Here is a 22,625-nt window from a genome sequence, read left to right on the forward strand (position 1 = left end):
TCTAAAATTCTCACCACAGCAATTTAATAAAAAAAAAACTGTCAAAACAAGTTAATGCCCCGCATCGAATTGTTGTTGGATTTCACATTTCAAAATGGACGTAATGTCAAAATTACAAATACAACAATGTAAACAAATAGGTGTTGGAGGGTAAAACGTACGAAAGATTCCGGTCTTTATATGGTGTGTCTATGGACTGGACCTTCATTGAAAGGTGATAAAACAACTATTATATTTACATGTCAAAACGAAAGCAAGAGAAAGCTCAAGATTATTTATTTAGTTTCAAAATCTCTTAAGCGCTTAAAAAAAGTAATGCTCCCTCACATGTTTTGTAAACAAAGGGTTATTGGCAATCAGGAGTATCCATAAACAGGCCAATATAGCCTCGAGTTTCAGTGATTCTCAAAATAAATTAATGGGGACGTGGATTGAGATGCCAAGCTTAGTTATATATATTTTTTTACGATTTTGTTTCTGTGTTTTGGTTTCTTCAAGAGTATTTTTTTTTACTTTTGTGGATAAATTCTGCTAATCTGCCTCTTTTCAAATCAAATATCAAAATCAAATTTGAAATTATATTGCTACCTTTTTAGCTTTATCCATTATTAAGTTTCAATTCTTTGTTTTATTTAAAGTTAACTTAAAGTCTTTGGTTAGCAGCTATCAGCTACTTTATGCAAGTGCTAATTTTTGAGTTTTAAAATAAATGATTCACTATTCTGAAACATACAAAAAATAACCTTATCATTGCATTTTCAGGGCATTTCTATTCCTAGTTTTCCAATTGATATTGTAACATGTATATTGTGAAAACTAAGGATATTTGATTGTGCGATAAAGTGAATTTCGTTTAAAATACCGATAGTTTCAGAACATGGGTCCAGCGTGAAATAGCACTATTAGCCATCGCACTCCTCCAAGATCCTTTTAAACAAAACCTAGAGAACTTTTTCTTAAAAATGACAAAGTTCTTACTAACCAACCAAAATTGCACATTTTTATATTTTGGTCACTTCTTAAATATTTGAATTTTTAACTTGATTTTATTTCGTTAAACTAATGTAATTAATAACTCATTCTTTAAAAAAAAAAACTACTCTATTAAATCAAATTAACATTTTTCAAAGTTTTTTCCTAGTGGCAACCATAATTGCTAGTCATCGATTAAACACGCACGATCCATGAGATACGTAGTCAGGATACTTGTTCTTTAGGTTACACAGCTAGATACTTTTTTCTTCATTAACTTCAATCTTTCGAAGTATTAGTTAATTTGAAGAGATTGATACAAAAAGCCAGTTTCTTGAGTTTTTGATCTTCAATTATTTTTACCTCTTCCTCTGCTATAGGTAAGGTACCCTATTCTGATGATGATTTCTAAGAAACAAGTAGACAAGATGTCAGTACTAAACATCGTATAGTTATACTGATAACGCCTAAGTCTAAGAGCGGGAACCTATCTATAAAATACCTATAAGAAAAAAAAATCCACTTTTTATTCAATATTTTGTATCTGTGTGTTAGTCTATGGTGATCGTGGCAGAGACAGAGGCAGTCTATAGATAGACGACTTTCGGACGCAATTGACTTCAGTTTTTAATCAGACATCGGCTAGTTCAGTTTGGTTGTTTTATTTAGAATAAATTTAATTTTATTGAATTATTTATATTTCTTTTAAATTGTGTATTTTTGAAAAATTAAATAAAGTGAATTTTAATTAATTAATCCCAGTGATACCTTAAAACTACCTGCAAAATATTAAATATAATTTTTGAGTGAAATAAAAATCGTTTTTTAAACAAACAAAAATCCAGTGAAATTATCAAGATTTAAAAGGTTGTGTTCAACAATATAAAGTTTTTCTTGAATAAAAAGATTTCATCTCTTCTAAAAATCTTTGAGTGATACCTGTTACTTTTTTTTCAACAAAAATGGCTATAAGTGCAAAGGTAAGTTTGAAAATTTAAATAATTTATTTCTTAGTTAGGTACCTCCTATCCTAACCAATAAACCTGCCTTCTGAATTTTGTTACATTTAAATATTTTTTTATCATGGTTGGTAACAACAATTTGCCAATGCGGTAGGTAGGTTTATCCAAAAAATATAAATTAATCCAAATAAACACGTTTATTTTAACTAAGAACTAAACAGCGAAACAGAAAAACAGAAAAAAACGATTAACGATAAAATAATTAATTCAAAAATGAGTTTGGCCAAATTTTAGCAGTTTGTTGAAAAATTAAATGTAAATTAAATTTAGCAGCCTATAATCTTGAATAAAAAATCAAATATTGATAAAGTATTTTTATTAATAGACAATTTATTTTAATCACACTTTCTATGCAAAAAAATGGGGTTTATTGCAGCTTTTGTACGTATCTAACATATGTACATGCATGAGGACTTTTAGGGAATAAATGATTTAAGGCCAATTTCAATAGTTTGGGAATAAATTAAGTTGGGGTTTCATTATAAAATAAGACCCAATTAAATAATTTGTGGGTAAATATTTATTCACTACTACTTAGGTGTCAAATTTAATCGACAAACTAGAATGCAATTTCTCCACACGTTTTAGTATTTCAGTTATAATTAATAAGAACATTATAATATACAATATTTTAAAAAGCGAAGTCTTAAGATTAAACCGGTTAAAAAAATCTCATTATCATTTTATTAATTTCTGCGCAGTTATTTAATTCGAAAATATTGGAGAATCAAATGTATTGTTTCAATATTTCTAACTCGTTTTATACTTTCAACTGACATCTCAGAAGTCGGGACTCAGAGTAACGAAACAAAGTAAACGAAGAACTGATCTTATCAATTCTGAACAAATTTGCACATTTGAATCAGTAAAATTTGTCTCCCTATCACATTTCACATTTAATATTCAATTATGATCCTTCTATTTGTTATTTTTTGAAGTTTAGAAGATTTCAAGTCGATCTAGACAATCAATCAAAAAGTCGATAATGAGCAATTTCTGACACTGCATCAATTTTGACAATTTAGTGATCTTTGAGTTTGGATTAAACATAAAAAGATACCTTGGTGTAGTACCCGTGGCATGATGGTTAGTGCGTTGAACTGTCATGCCAGAGGTCTTGAGTTCTATCCCTGCCTGTGCCTCTTGCGAGGAATTGACAAATGCTCCAAGATAAATCAGTTCAAGTGCTTTCTCAAATTAGCCGTTCGGATTCGGCATATAAACTGTAGGTCCCTTCCATCTCTGACAACATTACTTGCGCACAGAAATGGTTGAGAATTGTAAGTCACTAGGCCCTGGTTCTTCATGGACTGTTGCGCAACCTTATTTATTTATTTTTATAGATACCTTGGTATTAACTTGGCCCTGCGTTTGCTTGTTAAAATTATAGCTTCAAAGTCAGAGATCAGTAAAAAAGGTATTTGAACTATCAAAAGGCGAATTCGAGACAAAGTTTGTTTACTTTATTGGAAGAATTAGAAAAGTGTATTTATAGTATTCGCCTCTAGGCCAAACGTGTTTAACTTATCATGCGCATGTTTTTTGGAACCTGATGTAAACGGCAATACTCTCTTTTTAGTATAGAATGGAAGGGATTTCGGTACCTATGTTATGTATATATACCTTACCTTTGTTGCATGGTTTATGTTATAGAAAAGCTCGATGGAGTTTCAAGTTTACTCCGTCATCATTTCAAATTCTTACAAATCTCAAAGGATACAGTAAACAACGCTTAAACGAAATTCGAAATTAGTACAATTTTGTTTTTCCTCCTAGATACCTTATTGACTTTTGAGTAAAGTTCAAGGCAACAAAAAAGTAAAGGAATACAGACAATATTGAAACTAAAACTTTTTCCCTTGCAAATATGTATATATTTGGTACTGCTTATTAAATGGAATTTTCTTTTGAATTATTGCTTTGAATTGTCCTCAGATTTTGTTACCATTTCCGGAGTTTTAAAGTTAAATAAATTTGTGCAGGTTTCCAGTAAACGCGTTTCTTTCAAGCGTTGAGTAATGTAGTGTACATGTAACCAAATTTGTGTAATGATAACCCGGATATGTGGGTTCACCTTTAATGACCCGTTTTAATAGGCACTTATTAGGAAGCTACAAAACAACAGGTAAAAGTCAATAATAGTGTAAGAAAAAAAGGTAAACCAATCGGGGAAAGTAGTTAGACGAAATGTCCTTTTAAGAGAACTTTTTTATATATAAAAAATAGGTACTCAGAATTGGTATTTCTTCGAGTTTTACGGTTCTATCTGCATATTTCCTGATAGTATCACTTTTCTTGTTAAAATGAAAACAAAAACCTCCATATAGTTATTGGATATGAATACGCTCTGTCTGTAGTCCATATTTCGTAGTAAAAAGGTTCGTACGACCATAACCATTAACAAGATTCTCTTGGGTTTGCTTGGATTGATTCTTACAAAATAAAATACCTGTAGGTATATCGCACCTATGCTATGAAGATATGGCTATCAATGAAAACAAAACTACCCTTGGTCCAGTCATGCGCTGAGTAAGATACATATAGGCAAAAACTCGATTTCAAAACTACAACAACAACAACTCACAGGGTAACAAAAACACTAAATAAAGTCTTGTGTTGTTTAAGGGTGAAAAAAGCAATTCTGTTAAACTAAGGGTTGATGTTAAGAAAATTTTTCATTTAATTTCTTATAGTTCACACTATCTTTTGGTTAAAAAAATTTAAAGTAAGAGCAGAAAATTATGAATCATTAGCTTTGCGCAGAGGCGATATCGTAACCAATGAGGTCCTACCGAGGTGCGATTATTGCTAGTTGAAAACTTTAACCAATACCCCGCCATGAGGACGTGAAAAACCGTCCGCTACGGCAATTTTTGCAAGCTCGAGAGAGCTAATTAAAAATATTAACAAGATTCATTAAAACTTTCTACTAAACTATATAACTATTAACTAAAGGGTAGAATTCAAAGTGTTATTAGCATATTTGTAATTTGCACTAGACATGCAATGAAGCGTTGCCACAATGTTACTCCACTAGTCGGCAATTCGTCATAAGTATTTGACGAAATAAAAATCGTACATTTTTCAGTTTAACTATGGCTTTATAAACAATTTTTTTTTATTTTTCCTTTTAACTAACACAATCTTTAAAATAGTCAAACAAATATTTTTTCATAGAAACTTAAACAGATATAAATAAATTATTGATTTCACTCGTTGGCATAAGTATTTTGACAAGTATGCATTATTAAGAAAACAAAGTTTAAATTTGACAAAAATAAAGAAATGAGGAATTTAGTAAAAAATGTATAACCTCCTTTGGCTCAATAACTTTTTGAAGGCGTCTCGGTACTGAATCCACTAAATTTAGAAGAATATCTGGAGATATCTCATCCCAAAGGGAATTGTCTCCTCTCTGGTTTCATTTAGAAACTGTTCTTTTGCGTTTCAAAAGAGACCAGACGTTTTCTATAATATTTAAATCTGGAATTTGAGGTGGCCAGTCCAAAGTAGTAACACCAACATCCTTCAAAAAATTCATTACCAGCCGGGCTTTGTGGCATGGGGCATTGTCTTGTTGCAGGATGAATGATTAGCCAATAAGCATATCCCCGGATGGAAAGGCATTATCATTTAGGGAACTAACATATTGGCTTTTGTTCATAGAGCCAGTGATAGGAACCAAGTCACCCAGTGCATTATAAGCAACACATGACAGAGCCTCCACGGTGGCTCACTTTTTTACAAACGGGCCTTTTTTTTGCCTTACTACCACCTTTGGCAATCTTACAAAAAATTTATTTTTTGAAGAGTTATAGTCAAAGGAGCTTTCATCTGTCCAGAACTCCTTTGGCTTGTGCCATGATGTTCCTTTGCGAAGGCCAGTCTTTTAAATTTGTTTACCTTTGATATGTACGGTACGTCCTTAACGTTAATTGTCTTGAAATCTCCTTCTTTTTAACGTCATCGGACAGTACGCTCACTGATTGGATTCTTGGCCATCAAATTCTTCTTGAGGCTTAACAAAAATATTTCTTTTAAATTCCGTAAAAGGATTCGGTCTTCAGTGGGCGTTGTTTTGCGCGTAGCACCTGATCTTCTTAAGTTTCTTATGTCATTATGCTTTGTAAACTTATTAGTTTGATAGTACACAGTTTGACGTGACACATTAAACTCATTTACAATATCTTTTACTACCATTCCAGCGTTAGACTTTGCTACAATGGAAGATCTGATAACCAAACTCAACTCCACTGTTTTAACCATGGTTATAACTTTTGATCAAATTTAATTTTTTTATTAACGTTTCACTTCAAATAAAGTTTAATATTACATAAGTTGTTTGGTTTGCACGTGCAAAGTGTAAAAACAGGTTTACAAAGATTCCGTCAAAATACTTATGCCACACAAAAATTCGTTGTTTACATGCATTTTTATGAGCAAAAAGAGAATGCAAAATGTAAACAATACAAAATTTGGCATGCATAGGACTAAAAACATAGTCTTTGTTTTGCAAATTATTTTTTCGCCATTATTTAACGATAATTAGCAAAGTCAAGGTTCAATAGTCAGAAAAAGGTTTCGTCAAAATATTTATGCCAACTACTGTATGCTACTTTTTTGTCTTTTTGTTACACTTTTTTCTCCAAACTTTGTTTTTCTTTAAAAATTTACTTTATGATTTTTTTTAATCAGTGTGCAGTGCGCTTAAACAACACTTCCACCTATTTTTACACCTACGTCCTAAATTGAGTTGAAATCACCTTCATTCAACTCGATCGAACTCGTTCAGTTACAGTTTAGTCGAAATCTTGTTATCTTTCCTTCAAACTCGAACCATCATATAAACTTATGTTTCTATTAAAAACAAAAATTGAATTCAAGACATTCTTTGATTTAAATAATTTTTCTCAATTTGTTACATTTTGTTCGCTTTTGATACGTTTTTTAAAAAAATGTGTTACACTTTTGTGAAGCCCAGCGGCAAACGCTGATGCAATTAATAATACATAATTAAAAAAATTATCAAGGCGCCCGTTATTGTATAGAATTAATTCCTTTTCTCAAAAAAGTAAGGTAGAAGGCAAGAAGGCACTAGCGTTACCACTTCTAAAAAAAGTGAAAGTAGATTTTAGGAAAAAAGTGAAGTAGATTGAGAAAAATGGAAGTAGATTTCAAAAATTATCATTTTTATATTATTCCACATATTTTTAAATTACATTATTTCTATAAGAATATTAAAAAAAAAACTAGAATTATTTAGGTCTAATTCAATAAGTTAAATTAATTCTTGGTTGGTTCTTAGTTGGCAACAAAATGCAAAGATCGGGCTCGTATTGGTCAAATAAAATGACTTTAGCATGTTTTGATTGCAAAGGACGAGTTCTCCAAGAAATAGTTATTGTAATCGTAATACAATTTCAGTACATCAACAAACCTTTTATCTTTGTTTTTCGACAACTTCAAAATATCTTTTCATATTGAAAACAAAAAATCAAATCCAAAATATCACAAGAGCACAACTATCACAAATAACATTATAAAACAGAAAAGAAATAAAATGTACGACTGGTATCCAACTCATTTATCCAAAATAAGTCAGTTTAAAACTATTTCCTGTATTTTAAGAATTAAAAATAGTTTGTTTTCAAAAATGTAAATTCCATTTGATTTCTCAAGAAAACCTTAATTTGTTTGTATTTGTATAATTTGTATTTGAAAATCGTTTTTGAATTTTAATTTATAAACATTTTTGGTATATAGTTTTGAACTTATTATTAGACGTCTTGCATTTCGATTTTGTAAACAATTATGACCCATTTTCAAGACATCAAATTTCGAAATGAATAAAAATAAAAACAATGACATTTTTAGCAAAAAAAAAAATAGTTAAAAACAAAATAACGGTTCTAACGGAGTTACCATTCTGGAGCAATAAAAAAACATTTTTTTTATATTGAAAGAAGCCAAACTAAGAACACAATTTTAGCAAGAATTTAAAAAATCTATCGATTTGTTTTTTAAAAATTCGAATTATCGATAGGTATTTGGCGGTACAAATTTGTATTAGGACTATTGTTATTTTTAGTTTGAAAAAAAAAACAGGAAAAACATACAGACAAAATCGGCGGACCCACTTTTTTCGACTTCTCAACCATCGAAATGATGTTTGATTAAAGTCTTGAATTCGAATTTGTTTACGAATGCAAAACTTGCCATTCAGGTCCTATATGTCGAAAGTAAAAATCACAAAAGGGTTAAACGGAACTTCACCGCAAATGCAATCAAGCGATTTTTGATTCTCTAGAAAGTTTTAAGACTACATACAAGAGTGATATGGAGAAAAAAGGAGTAGATTCAATCTATTTTTATTAAAATTGAAGTAGATAAAAACACAGATCTTAAAAATGAAGTAGATTTCAATATTTTGATGATGGTGCGAAGTAGGAAGTTGATTTTTATTTTATTTAAAAAAAGAAGTAGATCCACTTCAACTGAAGTAAAGTGGTAACGCTGGGCAGGTCATCGTCAGTGTTGCCGAATCTCATGATTTACCATGATTTTTCACTCCCATCTCATGATCTCATGGATTTATTGAAAATCTCATGATTTTTTAAATCTTCCTTCAAAAAAGGCATTAATGGCGATGGAGCTGCAGTGATGATGGGAACTCATCAGTTTGCAATTATTTACATCTGATGTCCTAAACTTACAATATAGTGAGTTTGTTACTCCTTTCATCTCTACGCTTCATTTGAATGTTCAAGTATTGAAGACTTATGTTGAGATGTTCTAATTATGTATATTCAGAACAGTCCTAAAAGAATAGAAGCATTTTAAACTTTTCAAGCTATTTTGGAGATAAAGCCATATCAAATTTTACATTATTCGGAAATCAACTTTCGTATGGGGATATGTATTACGGCGTAAAAGTAGCTTTTTTTCGATTGACAAATTGTTCAAGGCTTTCAATTATTTGTTATTTGTTATTTGTCCTTCTTAGTTAAAGCTACTAAGGATATCCGTTACAGATTTAACTTCAACAATAGTCTCTTCATAGAAATGAAATCTTTGTCAATATCAAATGTTGTAAACAAAAATGTTCAGCAAATTTTTCGCCTAATTAAACATTTTCCAAATCTAGTGGCTGACGATTGTTACCAAGAGATAGATAATTAATGGAGAATGCTAATGAATTCAAATATTAAAACAAATAACCAATCAAAGGAAAACGATATTGAAGAATTTTGGTGTGTTGCCCAAATCAAATTTGCCGAAATATAGCTTGGCATATCCACTCTTGTCTAAATTTGTTTTTGAAATATTCACACTGCCACATTCTTCAGCCAACACTGAAAGAATATTTTGAAAAGTAACATTATTCAAAACAAGATTCAGGAACAGACTTGAAGAGGATGCAATAATTGGATTTCTTATTCCAATGCTTACTTAAGGTGGCGCTACAGTCCTGTGTGAACTAGGGCCTACATAAATTTATTACCAATAGTAATGTAAATATGTAATTTAAATAATATTATGTAAATTATTTATTTTTGTCTCTAAAATATCACTTAAATGTTATTTTAAAACTTAATAAAATGAAATGAAATCTCAAATGTAATTTTTTATTTAAAATTCGATCTCATGATTTTTTTGAGGATCTCATGATAAAAAATCATGATAGATTTTTGTTTGAATCGGCAAAAACATCGAGTATAGTTTCCGCTGTGTGGCACGTAGCGCCGCCGTGTTGAAACCAAATGTTGCCAATATCCTTCTCCTCCTTTTGTGAAAATTCGTTCAACATTGTGCCTCTAGACCGAAATCCGCTTCAACAGTGACTCGTTTTGGGTATATCGGCTTTTCAATGCATGCGTGCGAGTTTTTTATGGCCCAAATTCGACAATTTTGCTTGTTTACATACCCGCCAAGATCAAAATGAGCTTCATCTGAAATGACGACCGTTCATCTCTAACCGTTGTTGCTTATACACGACAATATCCGTTGAGCTGAAGGAAACGACTAATAATATGTCAAGTCAGACGTGAGCTAAATGTTGTTATTCACGAAATAAGCACTAGTTGAAAAACAAACGTTATAGGGTTTTGCAGCGAGGGAGGTATGATTTGAAAAAAATAATTTTTTCACCAGACCTCAAATTTATTTACAAATTACTTACGAAAAATTACATCATCCAAGTGCTACCATTTTTGTCAAAACACTCCTCAAAACATTGTGAGAAGTTGTGCATATCTACTCTTCTGGTTTCTGAAGCATTTAGCGTGGAACTGTTCAAATGTCTTGGGTTATTGTCTTTTTTAGGGCTTCAAATGTTCGTGGTTTACATATTTACAATCCGGTGATCGAGGGGGCTTTTGGTTATTAGCTACTCCTAATAAAAACAGTGTCTTCCGTCAAGATTTCCAGCGTTGCTTCTGCAAACATCATCCGTCTGCCGTAGTCGTTTTGCTTGCTGCAACTCTTATACAAGCATCATTTTGTATGGATGGCATTTGTAGAGCCCAACCGTGACATACAGAAATGATATCTCGCAACTAGTCAATACTAACCTTAATAATAACAATACGGTTTTCCGTACTTGTTGAATTATTTGCTGATTTTATGAATTCGTCAAATTGATACCTAAAAAGCTGTCACAAAAAAGTGTGATAGTCAAAAAAATATGTTTATTCCGAATAGAGCTACCAGACGCTTACACAAACGACTGAACAATTTTCTAAGTCCACTTTGCTTTTTTAAAAAAACATATTCCTGTGACCGACAAAGCTTATGACATTCGAAGAAACAAGAAAAGTAAGAATTTCATTAAAAATCAACCAATTTGATACTTATTAGATATTTAAAATTTCACCAAGGCAACAACCTGTTTTGACAGTTTGAATATGAAATTGTTCAATCGAATTGAATTGAGTTGAATCATATGACACAGACGGAATGAAAGTGATAGTCAATTTGACTATCAAAAAAATGACAGTCAACTATCACCTTAGCCGATTGCACCCTTGAATTAACAGCCTTAACTATATTCACCGTATTATTTGTTGCGACTAAAGTTACAGCTGTTACCTTTGTCGAAATTCCCCAATGATTGTCCCTTTTTGTAAGCATTTGTGCTTAGTATTCTGATATGTGTAACCGATTGTAATTCTGTTTTAATTCCATAATTTATTGTGCTTGTGACACCTAAGAAGCTGCAAATCTGAATATCGAACCAAATGTCACTCGTTATTGTACGCTTAACACTGGAACGTTTTGTGTTTGTTAACTTTGACAAAACATCATACCTATCGTCTAGCCAAGTGGAAGAAGAACATCAGCGATAAGGTGAAATATCCTCTTTGTCCATGTATTTAGTTGTTCAAAGACAAACTCATCCTCAAATTGCTTTTCAAAACATCGATTTTCTAGCTATTTTTGTATTAAGTTATAACATTCCTTATTTTTCTCAAATTGTACGTTTTTAGAAAAATAAAAATGTTCTTGGATCTAGAAATTTCAGTACTGTTAAAAAATTGTTTCATCCCGCCCATCCATTCCAGCTTTCAAAAATTCACCGTTCGTGATAAATAACAATATGTTTCATTTAGCAGCCTTTAATAAGCAACTTTATTGGACAATACTTTAAAACCTTACAAAATCTATAAAATTGTCAACTTCACTTAAATACCCTTGAAATGTATAATACCTAAGGGCAAATCATTTAGTAAATGATCGATTACATTGCATCATGTCGATTGTTTATCAAAATTAAAATTACGAAAATAACAATAATTATTATTAAAAATGGACACGATGCCTGAAATGTTTTTTAAAAATTATTTCATGAGATTATAAAATTAAATACCTACTAAAAAAAGAAATGATGAAATAAATTAATGTAATGGAATTTTACTAAAAATTTTAGGTCAACCAGATAACTGAGATTTAGGTAGTAAAATGTTTCTCTTGGTTTTTCTACCGAAGTAAAAACCTAAAAGCAAGCTTAGATATTGAAAAACATATAGGGAACATTTTACTAACTCACTTAGTTCAAGGCTATAATTATAGAAATTTATCTGCCATACATATTTTACTGTTCGAAAATTTAAATAGTGTTCAAAATCTCTTATCAATGCATTTATCAGTATAAGAGAACAACAAACGTATTTTTTTCAAGAAATGGAATAAGAAATTGAGGAAAAATTGCCTTAACAACAAAATTATCAACGAATTAGCTAAAACATTTACGTATATGATCGAAGATTCTAATTGATTTGACATAATAGAAATGCAGCTGTATCTAATCTATCGCCTGTCAAATTACTCGCTGCTAAACGTAGCGAGTTGAAAAGTTTATAATAATTGTAAATAACTTGTTGTCGATTACTCGCTCGTGTAGCCCTAGGGTTAGCGAGTTCGTTATCATTGACTTCCTCAAAGTATGAGGGTAATATCCTCAAATCAGTTCCAAATGAATAAAAAGTAACTCTGAGTTCTTGTAAAAATAAGTGCCACGACTACACTGATAGGATCTGAACTCTACTGGTAAAAATATGATTAAATACAAATTATAGCATCTATAAGGTGTACAACTGAAAAGAACTCTCTAAAGGCAGGCAGACAACAAATTCTTGAGAATTTTAAAAGGAAACAAATTTTTAAAAATCCATAAGTTTAGATAGAATAGCCTTAGAATAGTAACGAGTATACTCACTGTCCACCCTGTTAACTGAATAAGGACCGAAACACATATTGACAGTTCTAGAGTTTTTAACAACTTTAAGTCAGATCATATTTTGCATAAAAGTGAAGTAATCATGCACCAAACAAGAAAAGACTTGGGAAACTGTACCAAGGAAAGAACCTTCTCTTCCTGACTGTAACATAAATAATCACACTTCTAAAAGAGATAAACTTAGCGTAGGAACTGAAAACATCGAGAGTTTTATTAAACTCGAAAAGCACTATAAGTATTTTTAATTAATCGTATCTTAAAAGTCAGAGGTGCAAAATTTTAAAAGATTTAGTAAAATGTTAAAGCCATTTTTAGCAATTTATTAAGATTAAAAGATTTATCTAATTTTAACATTTTAGTATCTCTTAACATTTAACTAGAGTTAAAATCAAGTATTGGATAATTTAACTGTAATAGGCTTGTCACTCCAAACCAAAAGAAAACGACGTTTTTTTCATGATAGAGGCTTGATATGATGAAAAAAAGTTTAACAAAATCTTTATATTTTGTTCATCTTTCTTTTTATATATTCAAAATAATGTCAATTGTTCAGAATTCATTTATTCACAAATAATTTGAATCTTCTCAAATTACAAAACTTTTTACTCACAAATTTGTTTTATTTATAAAAAATTTGATAGCCAGTGTCAAACAAATTTAAACGTCAAATGAAAACGTGTAAATGTTCGGTGTGAACGATTTTCGTGTTTTCGAAAACATTTTGCCGAAAACCGGGTTTTGGGTTTGGTGTGAAAAGCCTATAAGCAATTTCCTAAATCCATTTGACATCTGAACTTTTTCTTATAAGAGCAGCGGATCCAATAGTCCAATATTTTGGAATTCCATTTAATAGGTCCGTTTCAGCGTATTTGCTTTGTTTATTTTCATGAACTGTCACTTTCTGGACATGTTTGAATGTCTATTTTTGAATAGAAGGCAATTAGCAATTTACCAGTTAGCAAAACGAAAAAAAGGGTTTAAAAGTTTGGAGTCTTTTGCTAATCTGCAAAATATTTAGCGAATCGCTAACCAGTAAATTGCTTGAACAATAGGTTGTTTAAGATTTTGCGCATTATCGGCAAGCACTTTCATTTTATGGAAGTAGTTGTATTGCTCAGAAAAAAAAATCCTTTTAATACTTTTAACATCAATTTGATCAGATTTTTTAAATTTGATAACATTGTTTGAAAGTTCACAAAAATTTGGTTAGAATAAGTAAAAGTCAAATCGCCAAAAGATAATTTTCATTCAAGTAATGAATACAGTACCTAACGCTTATAAGAACATATTGAAAACAAGAAAACATTGATAAAAATAAACGTGAACCAAAGAACCTTCTATTTTCACATTCCTTAGCACCTATGTATGCAGATTACAAATAAAAGATTTCGTTGTAATTATTAGAAATTTCGTATTTTTTCATAGAAATTAAAAGATATTTATTTCACTGTAAAGAGGATGGTGTGTCGTTAACATTAATTTGCCAATTGTATCCTTTTTATAAATTTCCCGTGACTAATTTACACATTTGTGGCTTCTTGTTCACGTTAACTTTAAAAAATAAATCTTTAAGATCTTCATACGATTGTGGATCACTTTTTCAAGAAATAACAAGTTCAGGAAACTTCTTGCATAGTTGCAGTTGCTTCATTGCTTGTGTTGCACATAGTGTATTTTTGTTGTAATATTTCACAAACTTTTTTTGCGTTTGTAAAGGGCGTTTCGGTTTATTTTTAGTATAATGTCAAAAAATGACAGATATTCAAGATATTCAATAAGAAACTGATTTCTTTATATTTAAAGAACTAATAAAAACTCGGTGCATTTTTTTAAATTTGTTATAAGCGTCATGCACTGTATGTTTGAAGAAATTCAAGCAATTTGGTTTATACTTGTAGATAATACAAATCATAATTTCTATACAATTAATTATACATACATGCATATGTATTTAAGAACATAGACCTACGTCAACACAAATTTATACACAGACAAAAATTTAAAAAAAAACTTTAACCTTTCGTTTAAGAATAGATTAGCTATAAAAATTCTAAGTCAGTATACCTACCTAGCAACTGAGTTAACCTAATTTATAAGTTCAGAACGTATCAAAATGATTGTTACTAAGGTAGTAATATTAATTTGTCGAATGTAATCCATATCTTTAATCAAAATCATTTGTTTAAAAACAAAATTTACATATTAGGTAAACCTACTTATTTACATCATTGGGTCATTATCAATTTTAATATTGTTACGTTAGTGTTAAATATTTTTTTTTAATAAATACCTTGAACTTGACTGATTATAGTCAATTTGGCTTATCAGAAGAATAACATCAATATTCAACCTCTATAAAACACGCACCTTTTTTATTGAATTGGAAAATGACAATTGACATTTCGTATAGCATTTTAGATGCAAAGGTTTGAAATCTTTGACAACAGGGCTAGGATTTCAAACCCGAGTGAGTTAGATAATAATGGCTTCGAGAGCGTTGCAAAAATTAGGACTAACAAATATCGTAAAATTTGATGATCTAACCATAAGAACGAGATAACTGACAGATACACCCCAAATGTCACTTCATTTGTTTAAAATAAAGAACTCAAACATGCAATCTGTGTCTGAATTTAAAAGGCACAAAATATGTCCTCACTGCACCATGTCAATCACTTCACTTTAAGAAAATTCCATTAAAAATTAAGAATGCATTTTGATTACAAAAGGGTATTCACGACGTAATGGAAGGTCACATAACATACCTAGGTACATATATTAACACACTTAATGTGATTTCAAAATAATGTGACAAAAAATAAATAAATCAAAAAACTTCAATTTAAGGGTAGATACTTAAATAACGCGTGCTGTAAACTGAAATCGAATGGAATAATTACAAAAATTAGCATATTTCCCTTAATTTGATAGGTTATTGAATTTATGTTTTGATTAATTAAACACTGTAAATAATATAACCAGACCCTCAATGTTTTTAAATTGGAAGGGAAATGCACATTATTTATTTATGCGTAAATATTCAAGGATAATTAAGTTACAGAAATGTTACAAATTATATGCATACTATATTTTATTTTAAATTTATTGAAGTTATAATAAATGTTATTAATTTATTTATAGGAAATCTTTCGTAATCAACATCGGTTTATTGGTTTCGTTCGTCAAAACATTCGATTATGCAGCAAACAATCATTCAAAACCGCACAATCATCACAAAAACTTGATGACGATGATGGTTTTCAAATAACTACAATATCATCACAATATGAAACAATTCCATCTCCAATAATACATGACGACGATGTTGGACAACAATTTTCTGTAAGTCAATCAAAGATTATTTTTCAAAAAATAAAAACAAATATTTATTGACGTTTTACCTTCTTTGTATAATTTAGGCAAAAGACTTAACTGTCAGATTGGCAACACCACAACAACTTCAACCAAAACCAGATGCAGATGATTTAGGTTTTGGAAAACATTTTACAGATCATATGTTACGATGTGAATATCATAAAAGTTTAGGTGGTTGGCAAAAACCTGCAATTACTCCATTAGAAAATTTAGTTATTCATCCTGCGGCAAAAGTTTTACATTATGCGGTTGAGGTAAGTCAAAGTTATATATTGTTGTTTTTTGTTAAAGAATTCGAATTTAACATTATTTGAAGAAACTAGTGTCTGAACTGTAACTGTCAAATGTTCGAAAAGAAAGGTGACTTTTGACAGATTGGGCAGGTTCAATCTATTCAAGGGAATAGGAGGTAAGGCAAGTTTTCAAAGTCTGCTTTGCCAGCTGTTAAAAAATGTAGTCAAGGCAAATCTCACTAACTATCAAGTCAAGTTTAATTATGTTCAAGTGACAGTAATAAAGTACAGTGATCTTTGAATGGCTGCGTTCAACCTCGTGTTGGATAGCGTATCTTGGATAGATGGATTTTTATATACCTTGTTGAACTAGTTGGGTAGCTGTATCGAGATAGCTGTCAAAAAATAATAACAATTTTCAGCTCTTCACAAAAAGCAGAGAAACATTTAAGCTTCGAAGTCAAAATTGTTGTAAGATAAAATATATAATGGATAATTCAACTAATTCGTCGGACGATGTTTAATTGATAGGTGTGTAACAATTTAATTTAATTTTAAAATTCCTCTTAGCTCAATTGGAATTCTATACGATTAATAATTTACTTGTGAAATCTCCGGTTTTAAACGATTAACGTTTAACAGAAAACTATCCTAACAGAAACGAGGAATGTTATGAAATAACAATACCTAGATATACACTACCAATCACTAGGATGAGGCCACATATTTTTCAACCGATTTTCGTTCTTTATACCTGCTGGAAACTTCGTACCAATAAAAATTTACTACATTAAAGTAGGTAGATATTTTCTTTAAAAAAAGTAATAAAATTAAGGGGTTAAGTAGAAAAAACAGTTGGAATTTCCCTACATTAATTAAAGAGCTACTTAAAAACAGTATGAAAAAGTGCGTCACACGGTTTGGAAATCATAAAGTTTTTTTAAATAGTCAAGTGAAATCTCGTCCCAGGCATCACGGATAGCTTCAATTAAGGAGTCCTTGTCTTCAAATTGTCTACCGCCTTCATAAACTTTTCGAGATAGCCATGCCAATACGTTTTCGATTATGGCCATGGCAAAAGCTCTACGTTTTCTGATAAAATCCAGCTTTTGACAACCCTGGAAGTGTGGATGGGGGCATTGTTTTGTTGGAAAATCCAAGGCAGAGGTCCAAAAATATTTTTCATTTTCGGAAATGAGCGTTCCAACGTTTTCTGATAAAATCCAGCTTTTGACAACCCTGGAAGTGAGGATGGGGGCATTGTCTTGTTGGAAAAGCCAAGGCAGAGGTCCAAAAATATTTTTCATCTTAGGAAATAAGCGTTCCAACAAGTATTTGTAGCTGTTTCCGTTCATTGTTAGAGAAAGAAACTCCAATTCGATTTTGCCATAGTAGGTGATAGCTCCCCACACCATAACACCTGATGTACGGCTGTGTTGTCTTCCCAAAATTAGTTCCTCGTTTCTTAAATCATAGAAATAAAAGTTGTAACCATCGGGGCCGTCAAGGCTAAACTTTTTTACATCCGAAAAGACGACGCGTTTCCATTGACTGCTCCAAGAGACATGTTCTGTTGCAAAGTTCATTCGCAGCTTCTTGTGTACTTGCTTTAGAACAGGTTTCTTTTTGAGTTTTCTTCTCTGGATAGTACCATCTTTTCTTATTATCCTTCGGACTCTCGAAATACTGGCTGATACTCCGTTTTTGGACCTTATTTTAGTAGCTGATTGAGTAGAATGTGAAGCAATACGTAAAATTAACCGCTTTTCTCGGGATGTTGTTGCTTGGGCTGTGCGTCCTTTATGGTTTTTTCCATAGTTTTGAGGATCAGCAAGATAGTTGTTTACAACTGTCTTACTTCTGTTCAGCTTCCTTGCTATTTCTCGGCTTGAGAGTCCCATTTCCTTGAAAGCATCGATTTGTCCCCTTTTCTGCTACTGTCAACGTCTTTCCGGAACCCATTTGTAGTTGAAATTTAATAAAAATAGTTATTTGTAAAACGTTCTTAAATATTGTAACCCAAATTTTGAAAAAAAATTGCTGATCTGAACTTCTACAACGAAATATTCGCAATGGCCTCATCCTAGTGACTCACTTTTTATATCCTTTTTAGGTAGCTCATTCATTAATGTAGGGAAATTCCAACGGTCTTTTCTAATTAACCCTATAATTGTATCACTTTGTTTTAAAAAAATATGTACCTACTCTCATGTAGTAAAATTTTCCGGGTTAAACAATATGTGGCCTCATCCTAGTGATTGGCATTGTAGTTTGGAGCAGAAGTTGCTTTGCGGTAAAATTTCGAGTTGATTTGATGAATCAGCTGTTCTGTCAGATACCAATATACCCCAGAAATTCTTGGATACCTTTGGGTTATTTGACATCTCAGCTGTTTTTGATCAGCAGTTATTTTACACGTAAAACACTAACAAAAAGGTATCCGGATACCCTATCTGTCTGAGATTGAACGCAGCCAATGAAAAAATGTGATCAGCTGTCATTTTGACATATATAAGTGAACTTGACTTGATAATTAAGGAGATATTTCTTGACTTACTTTCTAGTGAACTATCCAATAAAATTACCTTAATTGAAAGGTAATATTTTTGCAGCTGGCCTTACCTTCAAGTACCTTATGCTATCTGAGCCTGCTCTTTAATTAGTTGCCTTGACATCATTTTCCGTTTTCAATAGTAACGCAGAGAAATGGGTTTTAGATATTGAGAAGCATTCTTGTTTATATGTTAGAAAAAAAGTATTAAAATTGATTAATGTTGTTATCCATTCGTAAAATAAATACAATTTTGTATTGCTTGAAGTTGTTAAAATATATTTTCCACATCCCAAATTAAATTGATTTCTAATTTAAAATCCGATCCAAATTTTTGCACAGACTTGTACCTCCATTACCTTGTTCACATGAGTCTCTATTGAGGCGACCAATTTTAACATTAATAATAAAAACCTCTGTGAGTAGAAATAATAAGACGTAAAAATGAGTCTTCACAAATTAGACCACCGCCCGCCACTCCGTCTATGAACTAAAACCAAAACAAAACTCATCTGTCAATGGGTCAAGTTCTCAAAACTTTTTCTTTTAAAACCGCAATAACTTAACATTTGGATGGAAATATGAATACAATTAATGATACCGAGCCTTTGAACTTGTTCAATATTCTGCGCATTAAAGTCCAAGTTCATAAGTCAGGTTTTAACAGATTATGATTCAGACATGACTTTTAAAATATCATTACAATTCGGAAGAAACCAGTTTCCCTTGCTGCCAAAAGTTGATAATTCTTGCAGAACTTCAGGAAATGCTTAATCATTTAAATTATGATAAGAGTAGTCTCGCTGGACTAAAATGTCTGATAACCTCAGTTTAAAAATGTATGCTCCCAGGTTACTAAGCAATATTTACAAGTAGGTGGTCTCTTTTAATAAGTTGTAGGGTATGTCCTTATCACTTTTAAGACACAATTTTAAATAAATCAAATCTATTAGGTACAAAAATGTAGTTTTTTGTTTGAATATTTAATTGTCTGTCTATGGAAGGTTAAAATGCCAAAATTAAATGTCTGCTTTTATTTCTATTTTTATAGCTATTTGAAGGCATGAAAGCCTACCGAGGTGTGGATGGTAGAATACGATTATTCCGTCCAGACATGAATATGAGCCGTATGAATCTATCAGCTAAACGTTCTGGCCTTCCTACCTTTGAAGGATTAGAATTTGTTAAGTGCATGACACGATTAATTTCAATCGATCAAGAATGGGTTCCACATTCCGAAGCAGCTAGTTTATATATTCGTCCAACAATGATTGGTATTGATGTAAGTTAATAAGAGAATTTATGTTAAAAAATATTGTTTATCTAAAACTTTTTTTTTTAATATCATTACAGCCTACTTTAGGAGTTGCATCTTCAGATTCTGCGTTATTATACTCAATTTTATGCCCTGTTGGAAGTTATTTTAGTGGAAAAGATGTTGGAGTGTCATTGTTAGCCGATCCCAGATATACAAGGTACGTTCTTGAGATTATAGTAGTAATTGAAAGAAATATCGAAGCTACTAAACTATTCAGACTAATTAGATTCAAAACAGTTCTGATAGAGTCGAGTATTTGGATACTTGATTGAGACCTTTAAGTCTGTCGGATACCGATTTCTAAAATCCGGAATTTCAATTAAGCACTTATTCTAAAACATGAAATTATATTCTTTGTGTTTCTTATATATTAATATGTTCAATTTTTATTATTTACGTTTAGGGCGTGGCCAGGAGGTGTAGGTGATCGTAAAATGGGCTCAAACTATGCACCAACGATTAATGTACAAAAAGAAGCTGCATCCAGAGGTTTACAGCAAGTGTTATGGTTGTACGGAGAGGATCATCAATTGACTGAGGTCGGAACGATGAACATTTTCATGTTCTACATTAACGATCAAGGAGGTAAATAATTTAGTTTTTATTTCTATAAAACATTTCAAGTTACTGAATTTTAAAATTTTGCTTGTTTCAGAAAAAGAATTAGTCACACCTCCATTGAACGGTCTCATTTTACCTGGTATCACAAGAGATTCAATACTAACGCTAGCCCGTCAGTGGGGTAAATTCAAAGTCCGAGAAGGCACCTTCACTATGCCCATGGTTTGTGATCTTCTAAGCAAAGGACGAGTAAGTTCTTCGAATTCAAAAAAACATGATCCCAAAACACTAACATCCTTTTTTTTGTTAATTCTAAAATTTTAGTTGCTTGAACTTTTTGGTGCAGGAACCGCTTGTGTCGTTAGCCCAATAAATCGAATAAGCTATCTTGACCAGAATTTGTACATTCCAACATTGGAGCAAGAGAAACCAGTGTTTGAGAAGATGCGTAATACACTAAGGGATATCCAATATGGTAAAATCGATCATCCCTGGGCGATTACGATTGATTAGATTGGAAATTCTCAAAAAAACAATCTCAGTACCGAAAAGAATCTACAACTAACCAAGGAGAAATATGGATTATACTATTTTGAGGACTTACAAAAATTAAGTCCCGATAGACTCGAATTAATTTTAGATATTGAAATTTTTAAATTAGTTTTTAAGCATATTTATTTTTAATAGCTTAAGATTTAGAATTAAGATATTTTTTACTTAAACATTTTTGTTTTGTTTTAATTTAATATTTTGAATAGTGAATTTTGGAAAACATGAAACTTTGATGAGTTGTGAAGAAATATGTAAATATGTACGATATTATGTCTTAAGGAAATTAAGAATTTTAATTTTTGTTTCTTTTAAACAACTAACTGGATTTTATTGTATAAAAACAAATATGGTTGTGAACAAAATATTTCTCTCATTCCATAGAGAATTAATTTCAATTTTTATATTCCATAAAATTTATGGTACCCCTATATATTTATTATTTTTTTAAATGTTTTCGTTTTAAAAAGAAAAGAAAAAGAGACATGTGAATAAATATTATAAAATCTCACTAAAAATAATAATTGGTATATGGTTTTACTTTTTGTTAACCGCTCAGAATCAAAAGTGGTAAGGAAATCTATTGGTTTGATACCTTTAACGAATAACTGAGCGGTTTCTTTTTTTAATTGGGAACTCTAAGCCAGACAATTTTGAGTAACCTTTACCTAACTATTCAAACATTGATATTGATAGTTTTTCAAATTTATTAGATTTTAAGTGAAAATAAAAGACAAAATCTTAACAAACCGTACCGGAGTTATGTGCATTTATTAGATTTAAGTTTATCATAATTTAATTTTTACCGAATTTGTATAGATATTGAAATACATAAATATACCTTTATTGAAATAATTTTACAATTGTTTTATTTACAATTATTATTGTGGACACTGAATGTGTTTAGTAAAAAAAACTCGCTTCAATATATCAAACTTCTTAAAACTAAGTTTCCTGACAGTGTTATTTCTTGTGATCTTCAGACTTTATTCTTTAGAACCCCCTGAAATATTTTCAATAGGTTTTTTTTTAAGAAGATCACGCGTGACCTCTTAACTGCTTTATCATTTGTTTTCAGTGTCGTTGGCCATAATGGAAAACGAACATCAAAACAGCGTCTCCAAAATATCCAACTGTAATTCGAAAATTAGCGTCCTTGGAGAAAAATTTTCTGAAGTTTCGAAAAACTTACGGTGTGCATAATCGACCTACTGAAGTCACTATTCCAAGTTCCAGTACGAATGGAAGAGACCATAGCAGCTATAGCTGAGAGTTTTTGAATGGAAGAGACTGGCTCTAGCAGCTTTAG

At 31.0% G+C, this 22,625-nt stretch overlaps 1 protein-coding gene and 1 non-coding gene across 2 annotated transcripts; both read left to right on the top strand.

Annotated features, from left to right (window-relative positions):
- Window positions 1–1,594: 1,594 nt before the first annotated feature.
- On the top strand, window positions 1,595–22,172 carry LOC129946706 (branched-chain-amino-acid aminotransferase, cytosolic). Its single transcript, XM_056056989.1, has 8 exons — window positions 1,595–1,952; window positions 15,871–16,071; window positions 16,149–16,358; window positions 19,940–20,170; window positions 20,242–20,363; window positions 20,610–20,791; window positions 20,862–21,016; window positions 21,092–22,172. Exons 1-8 carry the CDS (start codon window positions 1,935–1,937, stop codon window positions 21,278–21,280), a joined length of 1,308 nt encoding a protein of 435 aa, XP_055912964.1. The 5' UTR covers window positions 1,595–1,934; the 3' UTR covers window positions 21,281–22,172.
- On the top strand, window positions 4,746–4,885 carry LOC129948640 (U4 spliceosomal RNA). Its single transcript, XR_008781928.1, has one exon. It is a non-coding gene; the product is annotated as a U4 spliceosomal RNA (small nuclear RNA).
- Window positions 22,173–22,625: the final 453 nt, after the last annotated feature.

This window comes from Eupeodes corollae, chromosome 2 (assembly GCF_945859685.1).
Source record: "Eupeodes corollae chromosome 2, idEupCoro1.1, whole genome shotgun sequence".
Classification (NCBI taxonomy): domain Eukaryota; kingdom Metazoa; phylum Arthropoda; class Insecta; order Diptera; family Syrphidae; genus Eupeodes; species Eupeodes corollae.

What these genes read in the sequence shown, in the direction of transcription:
- LOC129946706 (XM_056056989.1), top strand. An exon ending in TTTTACATTATGCGGTTGAG is followed by an intron (nt 16,359 to 19,939) that starts GTAAGTCAAAGT and finishes CTATTTTTATAG; the next exon opens with CTATTTGAAGGCATGAAAGC. An exon ending in CTACATTAACGATCAAGGAG is followed by an intron (nt 20,792 to 20,861) that starts GTAAATAATTTA and finishes TGCTTGTTTCAG; the next exon opens with AAAAAGAATTAGTCACACCT.